This window comes from Rhinolophus sinicus, linkage group LG12 (assembly GCF_036562045.2).
Source record: "Rhinolophus sinicus isolate RSC01 linkage group LG12, ASM3656204v1, whole genome shotgun sequence".
NCBI lineage: Eukaryota > Metazoa > Chordata > Mammalia > Chiroptera > Rhinolophidae > Rhinolophus > Rhinolophus sinicus.
The window spans coordinates 23485374-23504055 of NC_133761.1; the positions used below are offsets into that span (position 1 = coordinate 23485374).

Sequence of the window (18682 nt, forward strand, 5' to 3'; positions counted from 1 at the left end):
TCACCACCCAGAGTCAGTTCTCCTTCCATCACCATATATTTGATCCCCTTTACACTCATCTACCACCCCCCTCCCCTCTTACCCTCTGGTAACTGCTAAACTATTGTCTGTGTCCATGAGTTTTTGTTTCTTCATTTGTTTGTCTTGTTCCTTTGTTGTTTTCAGTTTTATACACCACATATAAAATGGTTCTCAACTTTTTCTGTCTGACTTATTTTGCTTAGCATTATAATCTCAAGATCCATCCATGTTGTTGCAAATAGCATTATTTCATCATTTCTTATGGCAGAATAGTGTTCCATTGTGCATATATACCACAACTTCTGTATCCAATCATCTATCGAGGACACTTAGGTTGTTTCTATGTCTTGGCCACCATAAATAAAGCTACAATGAACATCGGAGCACATATATCTTTACGGAATGTTTTCAGATTTTTTGGGTGGATACCCAGGAGAGGGATTGCTGACCCAGCAATACATTGCATTCTAATTCCCATTACAATCAAAGACAGACTTCTTACCATGTAAGAGCTCTCATGCTCTGCCTCAGAAAACTAACACTCCACATTACTATTTGGTTCTCATTTTAGTAAAGCATATGTCCTAATTTAATTATTGCAACAGCCATTGCCAGATAACCAAATTCACTTTTCCTAAGCACACTGAAATCAAAATATTAATAGGGACTTAGAGAATTAGTCTTAGCTTGCTTATACATTTTATAAAATAAAAATGCTATTTGTGGAACTGCCATGTGCATGATGGTTCACGATGAACTTGTTCTTTAATTCTTCTGTTATTTTCCTTTTCTTATTCTTATCCTGAAACCCACTATCCATAAAAATTGATTAAATTGCCCTTTCTGGAATAGTTCCTTCCTTTCTTTTGGTTAAGGGCATTGTGTGTGTGTGTGTGTGTGTGTGTGTGTGTGTGTGTGTGTTTCCAGGTTTAAAAAAACAAAGGCATTTATTTGTAGCTTTTTGTTTTAGCTATAATTGTAGCAAAAAACCTACATGGAATGATAAATTTCAGGTTTAAGTTCTTCATTTATCGATTGATTTATATGTTCATTTATAAATATGAATGAGCCCTGGTAGTTGAGATCTGCTTATTGCCTTTCATTTTCTCATTTATATATATTGTTTGTACTTTATTCATATGGAAGAATGATGTTACGGTAGGTTTCAAATTATATAGGGTCCTTAATCAAACAGTTTATATGATGCCTATGAGGAGATAGGCACTATGTTCGAACTGAGGAGTCAGAGGTAAATTAAACGTGGTACCTACCTCAAAGAGTTTAATGAGAAAGAAAAATGTATGAAAATATGTCACATTTGGGTGTTTTCATATATATCAGAAAACCCAACTCAAGCTGGCAATTTGTTGACTCTAGTTATCAAGAAGCTCAAAGGCAAGAGGAATTTCAGCTGGGTTTAACCTTGACTTTCATTCTATTTGTTCTTCTTTAGCTTCCTCCCTCCCTCCTGTGTCAGCTCTAATCTGAGGCTCACCGACCTTATGGTTCTAAGCAGAAACAGGGACTACATGCTTCCTCTATCCTCAACCATTGATCAAAAATTTGCACTTTACCTTGATTGGACTATTTCTGAGCCAATTATGACTAAAGGAGTGCCATGTTTGATTTGGCTTGGGACTGGTTCCTTCCTTTCCCTTAACCAATCACTGTAGCCTGAAGTAATATGATAATTTTGTTGATTTGAGCCCTGGAGCAGAGGGTAGAGTCAAATTTCCCCAAACCACAAAGCTGCTACACAAAAGAGGAAGACGGTTACCTAGACAAAAATCCAGGTACTGTTACAGAAGAGAATGGTGGGAAATTGATATTGGTAAGGCAACCAATGAGTATGTGACAGGACCTGGATAACATCAGTTCTCCACCCATCCCCACTTTATGTTCAAGACCCCGCATTTTATGATTATGGTAGCTTGATTGCAAAAATGGTCCTAATTGTTCTACATCCCTAGCAATGCGACTTTGTATGTCCTCACATCAAGAAGTGAAGTCAATTCTTTTAATCTTTGAATCTCAGATAGGCTGGTGATTTGATTTAACAAAATAATGCTTTAGACATGACCATGTGCGGGTTGTGAGCTCAGCCTCCAGACGTTTTGTGTGCGTTAACTCCCTCTCTTTGAATGCTTCACCCCCTGTGAACTAAATGGGCTAGTCAGCTGGAGGGTGAGAGGCCACCATAGAACAGAGACAAGCAGTTCCAACTCAGGCCATCTCAGACCAATCAGTGACCCACCATTTGACCACAGAGACATGAGAGAGCCCAGTCAAAACCAGGAGGGTCTGGTGAGAAGGTAAAATAGGCCCACAATTGCTTAGTCATGATTCTGAAACCCAGTAAACTCTTAAAACTAAAAAGTTTTCATTAATTTGTAGTAAACTCATTTTGCAGCAAAACCAACTCTGACCATATGAAAGGCTAACACTCTTTATCCAAACTAGTGTGAATATCCATACTTTTTTGCTGAATATGATATTAATGTGTTTGACCACAGGGTGCTGCCTAAGACCCCACTGATGATTTTGCAAAATATATTGTTTATGCAAAGTTTTAGCTTTCTAAATTACAAAAAAAAGAAAAAAAATCAAACAAAAATAAATAAATAAAATGCAAACAAACCCAAAACATCCAATTTGAAATATATATAGCTCAAGAATTTAGGGACCTGAAAATCCATTTTGCATAGAAAAATTTTCAGCCATCCTTTTCCTTTTTGCCTCTTCCCATCTGTGATATTTTGATTCATAATAAGAAATATATATTTGGTTCAAATCATGTACTCTGCTATTAACTGGAAACAAATGTTTCCTATAATTCTGTTTTCTTTCACCCAGGTAGTTTTAAACTTTTTTAAATTTAAATTTAAAATATTTTGAATAAAAATTGGGATATGAGATTTTTAATTGTAGCTGAATTCACTCAAGACAAAAATGAGGTAAAGCAGTAGGGAATACTGCCCCCTTTAGGAAAAGCACTTGCTCTCAATTTGGCTATAGTCTTCCCACACCCTGAATTGTCTGTATCCAGCCACTTTATTTATTTAAACAATATGTCTGCCTGATCATTGGAAGTATTCTTATTTAAAGGAAACTTTTATATTTAATATGACTTTATTTTGTTCCTAGAATTTTGTTAGTAAGTGAGATCATTACTCTAAATCTTGGTCATTTTTATTCTTTCCTTCCATCATTTAGAAGTGCCAGCTTGGGGCACAAAGTAAATCCTATTCCTTACACTATTCCTATTAAATGACTTAGCCTCAATCCAGCCAATTCTAATAATGTCTTTTTTACCTCCTTCCAATGTAGCCTCTCCTGGTAACTCTAAATCCACTAAGAAAATGTATTTGCAATCAGTCCTTATTATTATTGATGCAGAGAGAAAACTGGAAAGTATTCTCAGTCATCATTATAAAAGACTCATCATTGTTAAAAGTCCCTGCACTACCTTTGATTCATACAATAAAGCTACTGCTCAGAATCTATTTTTCCACTGATTAATTTATTGTAATCATGATTGTTCCTCCCATACTTCCCAGAATGTAAGTAAACAGGAAATATGGGACATATTAAAATTATGGAAGGTAAAAATCACTACTTAGACTTTAATATTTTAGTAGTTTCAATCATTTCATAAGCATATAATGAGGAACCACTGTTGCCTATGTGTTTTACTGTTTCATGCCCATGTGTAGCTTTAAAGATGTGGAAAGAATATTTTGGTTCTTAAGCAGCTTACATTTTATCTTGGAAGAGAGACCACATAGAAAGCAGTATAAAATGTCCACAAAATACTTCTATGATGTAAAATTACAGTATAAAAGTGTATTATGCCACTAGAATGACAATTAGAAGAGTGTTGAACAAGAAAGGCTCTTGAAAAGGTTCTTGGGTCAGATTTTGAGGAAAGTTTTAGACATGGACTTATAGGAGACAGAGGTGAAGTTATCCCAGTAAGCGGTATTTTTTGCAGAGCTTTACATTCCAGGAGCTCAGTCTGTCCACATTTATTCTATTTCTGCCAGATTTGGAAGGAGATTTTGTAGTGTGTTGGCACAGAGTCGATACATTTTTGATCCTCAAGAATATGTAGACAGTCAAGTGTACTATATATAGAAATAGGAAATGAGAGAGAATAACGTGGATAACCATCTCCAGTCTCAGTTCAGTCTTGTCATTTTCCTCACATTATTCAAGAAATGCTGCAGGAGGTCATAAGACATTTAATATATGGATACTGATCTTAAAGAGCTTACAATTGCCATTATATGTTTAGACACTGAAGGCAGAAGTTAAACAATATGCGGTAGTCATCCAGACATACAAGTAATGTAGACATACAAGGCAGTGGCAGACACATATTAAAAAATGAGCGCTGATAAGTCCTAGCAAAGTTCATTAGAGGCAGAATCTTTGGGGGCCAACTTGGAGGAAAAGAACTTCCTGAAAGAGCTGTAACTTAGAATAATTCAGTAGGGAGACCACAGAGGTCTTCTAATCCAACTAGATGAATCCCTTCTATGACATCACTAATAAATGGCTCATCTTTTTTTTTTCCTCTTCAGTAATACAGAATTCACTTTCATGAGACATTCTATTTCAAGTTCTTAGAGTGTTCTTCCTTCTATTTGGTCCCAAATTAGCCTCCTTATTAAATCTGATAATGCTATCCATAGCTTTCCTGTGTGGGTCATCCTCAGGTTCTCCAATGTGTCACAGATGTGCTGGCGTATCCATTCCCTTGGCCCTCCGAGCTGCCCTGCCTGGCCTGATGTCGCCACAGCACCACCACTATGACCACAAGAAACCTCTTGTGTTTATTCAGTGCAATAAATATGATCACCTCTTACGTACACTCTGCTGTGAAAAGGATTGTGAAAGATTGTGATAGTGAAGACATCCAGATTCTAGAATCATACAGACCCCAGTTAGAATCTTGGCTCTGCTAGTTATTAGTTCTCATACTTTGGGAAGAGATGACACCATTTCAATTCTCAGTTTCTATAATGGAAAATGGATACAATAATACTGGCTCCCTTCTAGAGATGGTGTAAGAATTAATGATAACACATTAGGACTAGTAAATACTATTAATGCCATTGGTTCTGCTTTTACCCTTTTTTAACTAGCATGATATAGAATCCCTCTTCTATTTTACACACGTCAAGTTATTTAAAGCTAGTTTTGTTTCCTCTAATTCCCCTCCTCTGGCTAAACATCCCAAGATCCTTCAGCATCAACTTGTAAAACGTGAGTTCAAGTTTCTTCAGCTTTTTAGCTGCTCTCTTCTAGACACCCTAAGATGTCTTTGTATTTCCTTTTAAATGCATAGTACTAACAAATGAACCCTTGCAAACGTGGCTTAATGAGCAGTTCTTGGAGGTTGGAAGGAATCGGGAAATGGAGGAAGGATATTCTCACTGTAGAACAGTATAACGAGCGAAGGAGAAAAAATCATAATACACACATCATGTTTGTCAACAAATGTGCCTAACTGGCTAAAATAGAGTGACAGGGGAAAATAAATAAAAAGATTTCAAAGGGACTGGGTTGTGAAGTCCCTGAAACTATGAGACTATGGATTCTATCAGTATAAAGAAAAACCAACAAAATTATCATTATAGGAGATTGATCTATCACTTGAAATCAAGTAACCACAGAATTTATGTGAGCTACTCACAAACAGCAAAATGTTATAAATATTATAACCCTTCTTTTGTTTCCACTAGATGAAAACAATCAATAGTCTTAGAATCTCCCCAAAGGAGATGCTGAAAACTTGGATATGATCCATGAACCACACATTCCCTTTGGCTGTTGGCTGCTGCAGTCCACTATGGTTAGAAAGAGGTTGGTGACTCAAAGTAGTGACTTCATCCATCCTGAGAGTCACAACTCAGTAGCTTCAACCTCCAGATTTCCTTTGCTTCTAACCCTTTCTCTTTTTGCCTCTGGTCTTTATTCCATTCATTCAATTTTCATAAGGATTAGAAGGTGTTAAGGCTCATTCCCCACCCTTGCTGAGAACAAGCTGTATGACTTTGGGCAAACTACTTAGCTTCTTTGTAATTCAGTTTCCTCTTCTATAAAACTGAGGATTTCTACAGGACTTCAAAAATTAGTTGTGACCATTAAATGAATTAATGTATAGGTTCCTGCCCCACCCCCACCCCATTATCCAAAAGTAGAGCATTCCTATGAAACTTTTTGTAAACTTTTTGGTGTACAGTGAAAAAGCAATTACCATTAATTTACATGGGAAATTTTTTGAGCATTCCCAGACCCCAAAATATAACCTACCAAATCATACCAAATAAAACCTAAAATAACACTAACATAGTAAAAGGAATAATATGATAAAATACAGCCTATGCAAAGTAGAAATAATTTTTGTACAGTGTAGTTTCACTTACCAGTGCGTCCTGCCTTTATAACAGCTTGCTGCAAACAAAGACTGATCACTATTCTGGCTTTTTGCTTTTTCTCATAAAAGTCAAAAATCCTCTTTGGATTTCTTTCAGTGAGTGAAAACAGGTACTACTGTAGGTCTTTCATAAAATCGAAGTGGAATGAAATGAGCTTTGAAAAAGCGAGGGATACCTGTCTCTAAAGCGATTAGGAGAGTCTGGCAGTAAGTGCTACTTATGTTAATTGTTATTTTGCATCATTATTGCTCAGAATTCAACAGATATCAGACACTCTGCTAGGCACAGGGGATGGCATAGGTGAATAGGACCATCCCTTACTACACTCAATGGTCACATTTCTCCTGATTTTGTGGGCAAGACAATGACTTTAGAAACAGATGCCTGGATATAATTTATTAGCTACCATTTATTGTCTTTGCAACCTTGAATGAGGCTACTTAATTCCTCTGAGCCTCTTTCCTCACCTGTAAATAAAGATTAATAAAACCTTCTTAGAAGGTTTATTCTAAAAAATATAAAATATGCATATTGCCTGGCACACAGTTGGAACTAAATATACACTCCTTCCCTCGTAATCCTGTGGGTACGCATCAGGCTGAGCGACCCACGGCCTTCGCTTAGACCCCAGTGCTTAGAACCCAGCGCTTTCTTCCAAAGTGCCAGGCAGGAGTATCGAGGTACCTATAGGGGAAGGACAACAGGGAGGTGGTGAGAGGGAGACAGGGGAGCCCCACCCCGGACTACATCTCCCGGGATGCTCAGCAAGAGGGAGTGCCCCGCCCCGCCCCGCCCCGCCCAGCGGGCACAGCGTGTGCTGCACATCGCGCGCGCGGAGCTCAGAGGCGCGCGGTGGCTACAAGTGCCACGGCGGTGATCGGGGACTTTCCCGAGGAGCCCTGCAGGGACACGCGCGTGGTGCTGCAGGCGCACTGGGTAACCAAGGTTGGAGGTGAGTGGCGGAGAGTACGATGGGGAGGAGGCGCCTGGACGACGGAGAGACCCGGGAGCCCGGCGGAGCAGGGGAGCGCGTTCCTACTCCCTACCCTCGGTGCCTGCCTAGCCTCGGGGTACTCGGGGAACGCAGCCCGATTCGGAGAGTCTCTAGCGGGCACGAGTTCACCCAGAATGAATTGATTGATATCGCGGGGGACACTGCTGCCCAGTGCTTGCCGCGCGCCCTCTCCGCACGGCGCGCGCAGGACGGATCCCGCGGTCACCTCCCCCAGACCAGCCTCGCTTGGTCAGTTAGTTGCAGTGCAAATATTAATGCTTTTAATTGATGGCAGACGAATGGGCAAAGTGCTTTCCCCTTCGCTTTGAGGTGCAATTTTATTAACTGTCTTCTTAAATAAACCAGACAGAAGAGAGGGAAGGGACGGAAGGCAAGAGCCTTTAGCTGGTCCCCTGGGATTATTCTCCACGAAGGATGGAAGCCTCTAATCACAGCTGCAAAGGAAATCGACTGTGCAGCTAATATATCACCTATGAAACAAGCAGAGTCTCTCTTAAATAAAAAATAGACATAGGAAAAGGGAATTAAGTGGAGATTTCTCTCCCTCTTTGTTGTAAATTGGAAGTCCCGTAAGGGTCTCTGCCGATTTTATCCAGAGTAGTCCAGTGTGATGAATTAATTGTGATAACGGTTAATCAGAGCGCCTAATGTCTGAGGGACCAGCGAGATGATTTCTCATTTCAGTAATTGATCAAACCCGTTGCCATCGGTTCGTTCACTGAGGGATCCTGCAGTAAGAGTCTGTCCACTTGCTAAGGGAAAAAGCTTTGGTTCAGTTGTGGTTTTCCTGCGCTTGGTGTTCTGTTTTTGTTTTTTAAAATGTGTTTGTTTTGTTTTCTGTTTTAGCTGCAGAGGAACTCCAATAATAGGAAAAAAAGTGGATTAAAAAACCCCACAAAACTCTAATGTAGAGCAGAAAGCATATGGATTCCCTGCCCCCATATTTTAAGTGAGTTACCAGGTCGACCTTAGATGAGTTTTACCTGTGCTTTTGTGTGGGTTACCAGCTGTTGGAGCTGTGGATTTTGAATCATAATAAACCCTAAGCCATGGCTTAAATCAGTTATTACCCTGGACTTGGAAGCAAAATAAAAGGGGCCCTTGTTTGAATTTTTATTCCTCAGGAAGATGTCAGAGGCAGAGAAAGATGGGTAAGTGGTTTTCTGCTCAACTTAAAGTTCTACCCCAGGAAGGTCCCACTGCACTGGGGGTGAAGGCGTGTCATGGATACAGAGCTCCAGAGGTAACCCTGGAAATAGCTTCTCACCTATTTGCCTCAATAGAACGATAGCTCTGTGGGTTTCTAATTTGTCTTTTATTGTCAGTTTACTTCTAAATTGGCTTTGTAAAAACTTCTGGATGATCAATTTCCTGTGCACATGTGTTAGCAAAGTGTGCAGAGGGAGAACTCAGACCCATGCAGACCTGGTTAGCTGATCTGTACCTGGAGCAGGCAGGTGTGTGTGTGTGTGTGTGTGTGTGTGTAGGAGTGGGCTGGCCCATAGTATGATGTTTTGCTGTTTATAATGCTCACTTTTTTGCCCAAATTTGTAAGGGAAAAATAAAGATGCACATTCTACATGGGCAGTACTGATTCCCTATCTATAGAAATGTTTTTAATTATTTTATTTATGCTTATGAGTTAAAAGTGTGACTCTAGAAATCAATAACGATATCCATATGCAAAATACCCTGGAATATGATAATCGGTTTTGTTAAACTTACAACGAACTTGCAACTGACAACAAAGAGTTCTTGGCGGTCTATGATGTATAAATACCGTAAATTTGTTACCAGTACATAAAACTTCTTGTACCTTGTATCTGTTTTTGTGTTTTGTAATTATTTGTTGCATAAAATTTCTCATACTATATGTTAAAAACTAAATGCTAAAGTTCCATTATAATACAAAAAACACCTAAATGTAAGCACCTAAATGTAAACTAATAAAAATTTGAATTAAAAAATTAAAATGAAAGATGTTTTTCCCTGAAAGTTTGGGCCAAAAACCGGGTGCGCATTATGGACAGGAGTGCATTATACACGGCAAAATACAGCCTTTGCAGGGATCACATAATGAGACGTGTCATCTATATGCTCCAGGTCCAGAACATGCTGCCATCATGTAGCAACAAGGGGATGGGCTAAAAATGGAAGCAAATGAGCAAGCATAGGGTCTTGTAAATACTGTGACTAGGGTCATTGGATGTATGTAGTGTAAGGTTAGGAGAGGTGGCTGACTAAGCTTGCTGTCTTTCACCCTCTTCCGAGCTACCCAGTCAAAATGCTTAGTTCCAGCTCTAGTAGAGCCCAACTGATAGTAACATATTCATTCACCCATGGTGATGCTCTAAAGCTAGTCTGTATTAGAATCCGTTCTGAGCTAAAGAGAGTGTAAACACAATTTAATCAAATTGTTGAGAAGTCTGTGCTTCCCTAGCTTCTCCAGAAAATCTACAGCTCTGCTAAAAAAGGTCCCTGCCTTTCTCATTTGTATCTTTATACAGGAAACCTGTCTTCTCATTGAGGGCTCCTGTCACAGGAATGTGTGAGTCCCTGGATAAATTTGGGTTGGTGACGACAATTCTTTCTTCAGAGACACTGCCACCTCCTCCGTGCTCCTTTTCTACCCTGACCTACGTTTCCCAGTGTTACTTCCTGCGATAAGTCAGAAGATTTTCCCTTTTCACACTTTCCTGACACTAGGTATCCTTGCCTTTCTTTTACCCCTTTTAGGAGGACCTGGTGCCAAAGTGTCAACAGCTGTGTCTGCAGAGGCAATGTGGGCCTCTGAAGCAGCACTGCTGGCGGTGCAGCCTTAGCTCCTGCTGGATTCTTTTCTAACTGGGTTGCTATTGGCAAAATTTCTGGAAGCAGCAGGGGGATGTCTGACTAGCTCCTATGGAGCTCCAATACATTGCAAAGGAGAGCAGCCAGGTAGGCCTGTGCGATGCTGTGGACTGGAGTCCCGGGGGGCCTCCCGCTGACCAGGCAGATGCAGCAGCCACCAAAGCTGCTCTCTGCTGCCAGAGACACTGCACATCGCCACCAGGAGCAGCGGAGATGGAAGAGTCTAAACGTAGCCCTTCTCTAGCATCCTCCTCCTCCCCTCTGCAAGACAGTGTTATTCAGCCAGGCTCCTTCCCACCAGTACCGCTCAACTCAGGGTACCACCACATAACAGCAGAACGGCAAGTCTGCAATTGCTGCAGCCAGGAATTAGAAACTTCTTTTACCTATGTGGACGAGAATGTGAACTTGGAGCAGAGGAACCGGAGCTCCCCTTCAGCAAAAGGGAGTAACCACTTGGGAGATCTTGGCTGGGGAAATCCAGATGAGTGGTCGCATGAGGCTGCCATATCCTTGATATCCGAAGATGAAGACGACACAAGTTCGGAAGCCACATCTGCAGGGAAGTCAGTGGACTATGGTTTCATCAGCGCCATCTTGTTCTTGGTCACTGGCATCTTGCTGGTGATCATCTCTTACGTTGTCCCACGGGAAGTGACTGCGGATCCCAACACCGTGGCTGCCAGGGAGATGGAACGCCTGGAGAAGGAGAGCGCAAGGCTGGGGGCACACCTGGACCGGTGTGTGATTGCTGGGCTCTGCCTGCTTACGCTTGGGGGGGTCGTTCTGTCCTGTTTGCTGATGATGTCTATGTGGAAGGGGGAGCTGTATCGTCGCAACAGGTTTGCCTCTTCCAAAGAGTCTGCAAAACTCTACGGTTCTTTCAACTTCAGGATGAAAACCAGCACTAATGAAAACACCCTGGAACTATCCTTGGTAGAGGAAGATGCTCTCGCTGTACAGAGTTAACTCTGGTTGTGAGCTTCTTGAGAGTCTACCTTGGCATTTTATATGAAACAACAGAGAAAAACAAACCATATTTCTTAAAATTAACAGTGCAGTTTGTTTTCCTGACAAGAAAAGTTCATTTCCCAAACCAACAGCCTGTTAGTGTTTTTGTTCTCCATGTTTTTATTTTTATTTTTATTTTTTTATTATTATTCAGAAGAAAAGTCATGCAAGAAGCATTAAGAAACCACAACCAGCTATACAAGTCCTACTAAAGAGCTGAGACTAGTTAATCTGTAATGACCATCAGCTTCAGCTTCTATAGCAAAATATTTCTAACAACCCAGTGTACAAATGATTTCTTTTACAAGATATGGGATATTATTTTTTGGACACTAGGAGTCTCATACACAATCAGATCAATCATAGTAATATATTTTGTGAAAAAGAATGTAATTACTAATCAGGTAATAAGGCTTATATTTAATTCTCAAAGGTTCTTATCTATTATCTTGCTAAAGTTTTTCTTCTTATAATTTGTCTAAACACTAAAATACAGTGTTTTGAATTTGAATATTTTGAAACTTGGGGCATTGGTTATTTTTAAAAAACTATAAAATCGCATTACATTTAAAATTATTCCTGTACTCAGAAGTACTAACTAAGTCATTACAATAAACTTTCTAGTAAAAGAAAATTATAAAATCATTGTAAGACCAATCTGAATTTAACCCATAGTGGTAGTACCAGATATTAGTCAGTGTCGCATACCCATTTTCTAGATGAAGTAAAATGAGTAGCAGATAGAAATTTCATTTTCTGTTTGTGGTTTAGCCATCATACTGGTTATCCATGCTCTTGAAGTTTTTCCTCATTCTCTCACCAGAGAGGCAATGTGTAACATAGTTTTAATATATTTCCAGACATCTGAACATCTAGGCAGGCGTGAGTCATTGGCTCAGACATACTCCTAGGTGACAATTTGTTGTTGTTTGGAGAAAACTTCTAATAGAATAGCAGCTAGACTTGGGGACGGTGCCTAGAAGTCAGTATCACTTGCTGTAGGCCAAGTAACAAGGTACTGCCCCAGGATGGCAGCAGTCCTTAAACCCATAGCCAAAAAATTAAAATGGTGGGGAGGTGTGGAGGGGAAAGGGGGGGGGTGATTAAACGCACTGGCTCAGTGGGAACTGCACTCCTCACCATGGTCTAGGTATCATTCTGCCCTCCTTCTATCCCCGCCCTATCCAGTAACTCTGAGCTCTTGCCTCATGAAGTTCAAACTCTTGCTCTATGAGAGGGATGATGGGCTATGTGGTCACAACTGTGCAAAACACATACCCAGTGTCCACACTAACACACCATCTCCGTATGCTAATGGTTCAGGAAGGGGGTGGGGAATGCAGCCTCAGAAATACCTTGCATTTTGCAACTGTTCCTTGAGTTGTTCCCAACCTCATGTTGGAGGATTTGTTTGAACTTCCATTACTGTGTTACCACAATCACTGGTGTTACCACAACCCATGGTGTCATTCTTAAAAGAGGACTGGAGCTGGGAATTGGGGTGGGAGGGAAGGCATGGGGAAGTGAGAAAGTGATTTCTTTGTAGATTCTAAAGCCTAATTCTAATGCCTGAAGTTTTCGTTGCTATTGAGGACTCTGAAATATGTGGGTGACGTTGGCTAGTGTGTGTGTGAGTCAGGATGTGTAGGTGAATGAGTGCTTGTGGGTGTCAGAGATCCATGCGATGAATTAGGTATGCAGTGTGTCACTCAGGGTCAAGGTGAAACACAAAGAGAGGATCAGAGGATAGTGAAAATAGAGAGGACAGGTATGGGAAAGGTAAAAATGAGAAATTACAGGGTCATCAGAGGAAGCTAGATGGAGATCGGTACCCTACAGAGTATACTATTATTGATTCAGAAAGAATGGGGACAATATACACGTGATTTCTTTTTTCTATTGCTGTTCTTTGTGCTTTTTGAACAAACTTTTTGTTATACTGTGACTCTCATGTCATTTTGTGGTTTGTGTTGAGGCCAGCTTACCAGTGGTAGAAATCTCATATTCTGAAGGTTTGTAAATTGTCAGCTTCTAGTCTGCTTGAGCACCCTCTTTAGACGACATTGAGCCAATCAGGGTACGATCTCCTGCTTGGTTGATGAATAGGTCTGAGCTGTGGGTGTTTTTTTGTTGTTGTTGTTTATTAATACATTTTAAATATATGTGTTTATTCATAGAAGCTAAGTGGGATCAGCTAAGTTTATTTTTATTTATTTATGAAACAAAATTAATTAGCCAAATCAGAGACTAAACGGAATTAATTGTGTGGCCTGATTTTCAGCTTATTTTCAGACAAATTTGAGAATCAAGTATTAAGAAGATGTTTCAATTCTAAAAACTGATGATCAAGAAGAAAAAGCTAAAGCTTTTCATTTGGAAGCGTTTAATAAACCTTGCAGGGCTACCAAATGATATATAGTTCTGATGGTATCTAAAGGATAGATATAGTAGTTATAGATATATTAGGAAAAGAAAATATTCCGGGGGAAAAAAGACTTAACACGTCAGAATGTATTTCCTTCCTTAAAATTTTAAAATTGAAATATAGTATGTAAATGCTTATTTCAACATTTTAAAAATCTGTTTAAATTTATAAAGCACGCTCTTTCAAGGTTCTAATCATATGAGGGCAGACTATTACACCGAAAGGATCCGATTCAGAAAATCATCTGGATGTCTCCTTTCGTGCTGTGTTGACAGAATCAGGTAACTGTCTGAATCAGCTTTTCCACAGGATTTTGATTGTGTAGCCCTAGTCCTTCCTATCAGTGCCTGAATTCAAGATGAAGTTTATGTGAATTTAAAGTAACGAAAAACGCTGAACTTTAGACACTGTTGTTCCCAATCTGACAAAGAGAATTTTGGGGGGCTCTAAATATTGATTTAGCAGTCCCGTGATAAATGTTATAGACACCGAATAGACGATAGCTATGGTGTTGGTCTTGAAGATTTATGATCCTAGAGCTCTCTTTTCAGCATGGTGCTGGTTGTTATCGATGAGAGTTTTTATTGCTAGACCTGGAAAAGCAAAACTCCTTTTCGAAGGTCTGTAGTTTAGGTCTTTAACTTATTTACCAGGTTTCAGAAAACTAAACTGAGTCACCTTCCTCATCTTAAGAGAAAGGAGTTCATTGTTCAATGCAGCCCAATGGGGTGAGTACCAGAAAGAAAGCTGTGTTTCTCCATCACTTCTAGGATCTCCATGCTGATAATGGACAGTTTAATCCTTCTAATGACTTTATTAAACTATTCCTTTTTACGGCACCTTAAACTGTTTGTAGCAGAGCTGTAGCGTTTTCTTTGCAATGTTGTGTGACCCTTCCAGCCATTTGGAGCTCCTGAAGCTGACTGTGTAGGATGTACTGGGCCCTTCATAAGAAGAATGTCTTTTCTCCAGGTTGCCCATTTCACAACTGATTTGTAGTTTAGAGGAAGGAGTACAGGAAGTTCTTGGGGGCTGTGGGTGCTTTTACCCACATGACTGCTATACCCCTTGATTCTGGCCTACCTAGACACTGCCTTGATAGCAGTATCACATGCTTTGTTCTCTGCTTAAAATATCTGAGTCCATCCCTCTCATACTTATTTGTTTTAGGGACCCAGTTGGACCAATGCTGGCACATGTCCTTTGCGGAACTAATTTAGACAAAGACACAGGCCTTCAAATTCATTTGTGCCATTCCTTTGCCTCCGGGTGTCAGGATAAGTGAGTGAACACTATGCCAGTTGAATATCAGGAATTAAGGGTCTGAACACAAGTGACTCTACATTTTGTGCCTTCTCTGTGATAGGCAAAAATTCTAGGCATGAGTACTTGAACATTTCAGCTTTCATCTTTCACATGTGCTGTGACAGGCACATGCAAAACCTTACTGGGATTAATCATCTAAAGTTAAAGAAAAAAATGTTTTATGTATCTATTAGAGGAAGGTGTTTCAATCTGAAGGTCAGAGTCCATTGCCGCAATTACTGCTACCACAAAATTGTGGTCTGACAAAAGAGATTCACAACCTTCACCAGTGGTTCACCTACTCAGCAAGATTTAATACCACCAACTAGATTCCACTGTGACAAAGGAATAAAGCAGATTCTTACAGTTCTCTGTAATGGGGTTTAACGTTTCCTAGAATTGGACATAACGAATGAGAAGAATTAAAATGAAGTCTCACTGGCTTTTCCCCGTATAAAACGGTTCACAACAAAGAGAATTAACACATCGTTTTCTTTCAGCTGATTCTCAGCTACATCATTTTATGGTTCATAGAACTATAATACTCTCTCCTTCCAACTTTTATGGGCATAAGCCTTGGAAAATAATTTGCCTGACTCGTGCACTGACACTGTAAAAAGATGTTCTTTTAAATATGGCAAATTGATTTCAAAAGTCTGTGGCTTATACTTAAGAGCGTACCTGTGGTTTATGTTGTTAGTGTGAAGTTTATGTACACTCAAGTCTGTGTATGCCTGAGGAAAATATTTTATAATTATAGAACTGTAATATCCAAAGCTATTGTTAGAATAATGTTCGCATAGGAAATTTGGCATGCCTTAATGTTGACTTGAACGACAAGAGAAGTCTTTCACAGGCCGTGAATGAAGAATTTGGAATCAACCTCAGAATGAGACGCCATAGTTATGTAGATCCGTTTTGGTTGTTCAGCCTCCCTCAAATGTTTGATTTATTTTTTTAAAATCTCCATTTCTGGCTCATAAGAATGTGGCATATTTAGAAATTATTTTATCATGAATTATTATTTTATTTCAGGGAAATATGGCTCCAAGTTTTAGTAACTCGCTTGTGTTTCAGGAACCACCAGCCTTATTTTCCCATTGCCATCTTGATGCTGCCTAGCCAGGCTCCAAATGTGTCATACAAGAATGTGAAGATGGGTGATTACTATATAGTACACTGAGAGTTTTTACTTTGTGGTTTTCATCGTGCTTTTAATTTTACTTGGCCATATAAGAAAAATAATTTGATGCTGATTATGTGTTATTTGATACTGTAAAAGGGCAGGTATTAAGGTTATGGGCTTTTCCTTAGGGCATTCGATGCCTTATGTGTTAATAGCAAGTGTGTCATATCATTTTAAAATAAAACTATTTATTAAGATATTTTATTGTGTTTGTTAAATTTTCTTGAAATCTGAACCTGTGATGCTGATTTGGTCTTTTAAAATTATATTTGAAATTATGTTTCTAAAAAAAAAGTAAAAGTGACGTTTACCCCCAATTCAAGTATAACACTCTTTTTGCTACCTACCATTGAACAATATAAACTATGCCTTACTTTTTTAGTTTATAGGAAAAATGAAATAGTCAAAGCTATTTGGGTTTCTCTAAATTGCTCACTATTGAACTTAGACTGTGAATTCCACAAGGTGGAAAAAAATATATAAATAGGTAATGTAGAAAACACTATCTAAAAATCTAGAAATATTTTAGGTGAGAAAGAAATATCGAATTAGCTTATGCCCCTGCTTTAAAACTTCTCTTAATCTAATTTTGATCTCCATTTTCATTGGAGGGATAAATCAGAATCTATATTATTAAGTTGAATTGTATCCTTATTATGTGTTAGTGCTATCAAGGTTGAGAAGTCTAAAGGGACAATTTGAAGTGAGGCCCCATATATTGCTCCACTTATTTAAAACAAAAATTGGATCAAGGATTTTTATCTACCATAAAGAAATAAAATCTAGTTTTTTAATACATATTTTTTCTAGCCCCTTTTTCTTTTTCTTTTAACCACCTCTGATCATTCATAATGAGCTACATAATGCTGCTACACTTCCAGTCTCTGGCTACATGACCCTTACAGGTCAGCAGGGAGGCTCTCAGAAACTCAATCTAATGCAGCTACCTTTTCAAATGTTGCTGGTTGTCAAGATACAGGGAAAAAGAGTCTGAAAAGTCTGGAAGAGGCACTGCTTCTCCTCACAACTTGTTAGCCAGCACTAGTTACACAGTCCCACTCAAGCCAGAAAACACAGTTCCATCATGTGCCCTAAAATGGGGAGAATTAGGACTGTTTGGAAGATGACACTACTGACTGCCACAATTTCTAAGGTCTTTGTGATGTTAAAGCACATTGTGTATCAATGAACATAAAACTTCTTGCATTCTCTTGCAATGACCCCGTAATCAGTTTATTTTTAACACTTTTGTACTGAGGGCAAAACAAACAACTATTCTGAAAACTCTCCAGAAAAAAAGCCCAATTTAGTAGCTCTGTACTAAAAATACTTAAATAGGGAAGTGATTGAAATTTCCCATAAGATAACCTACATGGTTTTGTTGTATTATTTTATCATAAAAATTGGGAGATTAAAATAAGCCAATACCAATGTTTTTAACTCATGGGCAGGAGGTCGTACGTTCTTAAGCCCTTACTATGTATTCAATTTATACCTTACTCATTTAATTCTCAGAACATTCCTGCAAGACAAGTATTATTATCTGAATTTAAAGAATGAAAAGCTAAAGCTCATGAATTGTAGATGACTAGGCAAAGTTACACAACTAATAAGCAGTGGAGAAAGGATTGAAACCTAGGACTGCTTCACTAAAATCTCATTTATCCAGGTTAGAAGGAATATTATTACCCTTCTTGCAAATAAATAAATAAATAAATTTATACTAGCTCACTTATTTTGCATTTATCATTTTATAAAATAAGAGTCATGAGATTTGAGAAATACAAAACTCTATAAGGAAATCACACTAATATTTTGCTTTTGGATAATATAGCCATTTCTCAAATATAAAACCGAATTAAATCTATCAAAACTCACAGCTATCCTACTCACTGCCCCCACTGAGATTCAGATAAGCCCTATGCTAACACTTTTCCTTGGAGCTGAAAATAAAAAGTAGTTATTCTTCCTACGTGCACAATAGTTCTCATAGGATTTATGTAGTCTCCAGAAGGAAACTAAAGATGGAAAAAAGTCATATTTGAGTGATTACTATATGACAGGTATAATAATGGCTTCAGAACCAGGAAAACAAATGACTTGAAGTTTGAATGCCTGCTCCTCTATTGTGAAGTCCTCTGAGCCATAGTTTCTCCATCTGTAAAATAAGGATCATTCTGTTTGCTTTGCACTACTCTGATGAAACTTAAATAAGATAAGTGAGATCAAGGATGAGAGAGAACCCTGTGTGGTATTCTATCAAGATCCACCATTGTCTTAAGTGGTTGCTTTGTAACAGCAGAACCTGGGTTTGGGAGCTACGTTCACATTGATCACGTGTAAGTACTACTGACTGACAAATAACTATACTGGGCCATCATCATGATCATAAATCATCTCTTTTTCCTCCTCCTCTGCCTCCTCCT

General features: G+C 39.0%; 1 protein-coding gene across 2 annotated transcripts; it reads left to right on the forward strand.

The window, feature by feature from the left end:
• The first annotated feature begins 7290 nt into the window (after nucleotides 1–7290).
• TMEM74 (transmembrane protein 74) lies at nucleotides 7291–12426 on the forward strand. Of its 2 annotated transcripts, none has more exons than XM_019750567.2 (2): nucleotides 7291–7416; nucleotides 9987–12426. In XM_019750567.2, exon 2 carries the CDS (start codon nucleotides 10381–10383, stop codon nucleotides 11296–11298), a length of 918 nt encoding a protein of 305 aa, XP_019606126.2. In that variant the 5' UTR covers nucleotides 7291–7416; nucleotides 9987–10380; the 3' UTR covers nucleotides 11299–12426. The 2 variants fall into 2 exon arrangements, with proteins under 2 accessions (XP_019606126.2, XP_019606128.2); XM_019750569.2 differs by having other exon boundaries at nucleotides 10216–12426.
• The last annotated feature ends 6256 nt before the right edge of the window (nucleotides 12427–18682 follow it).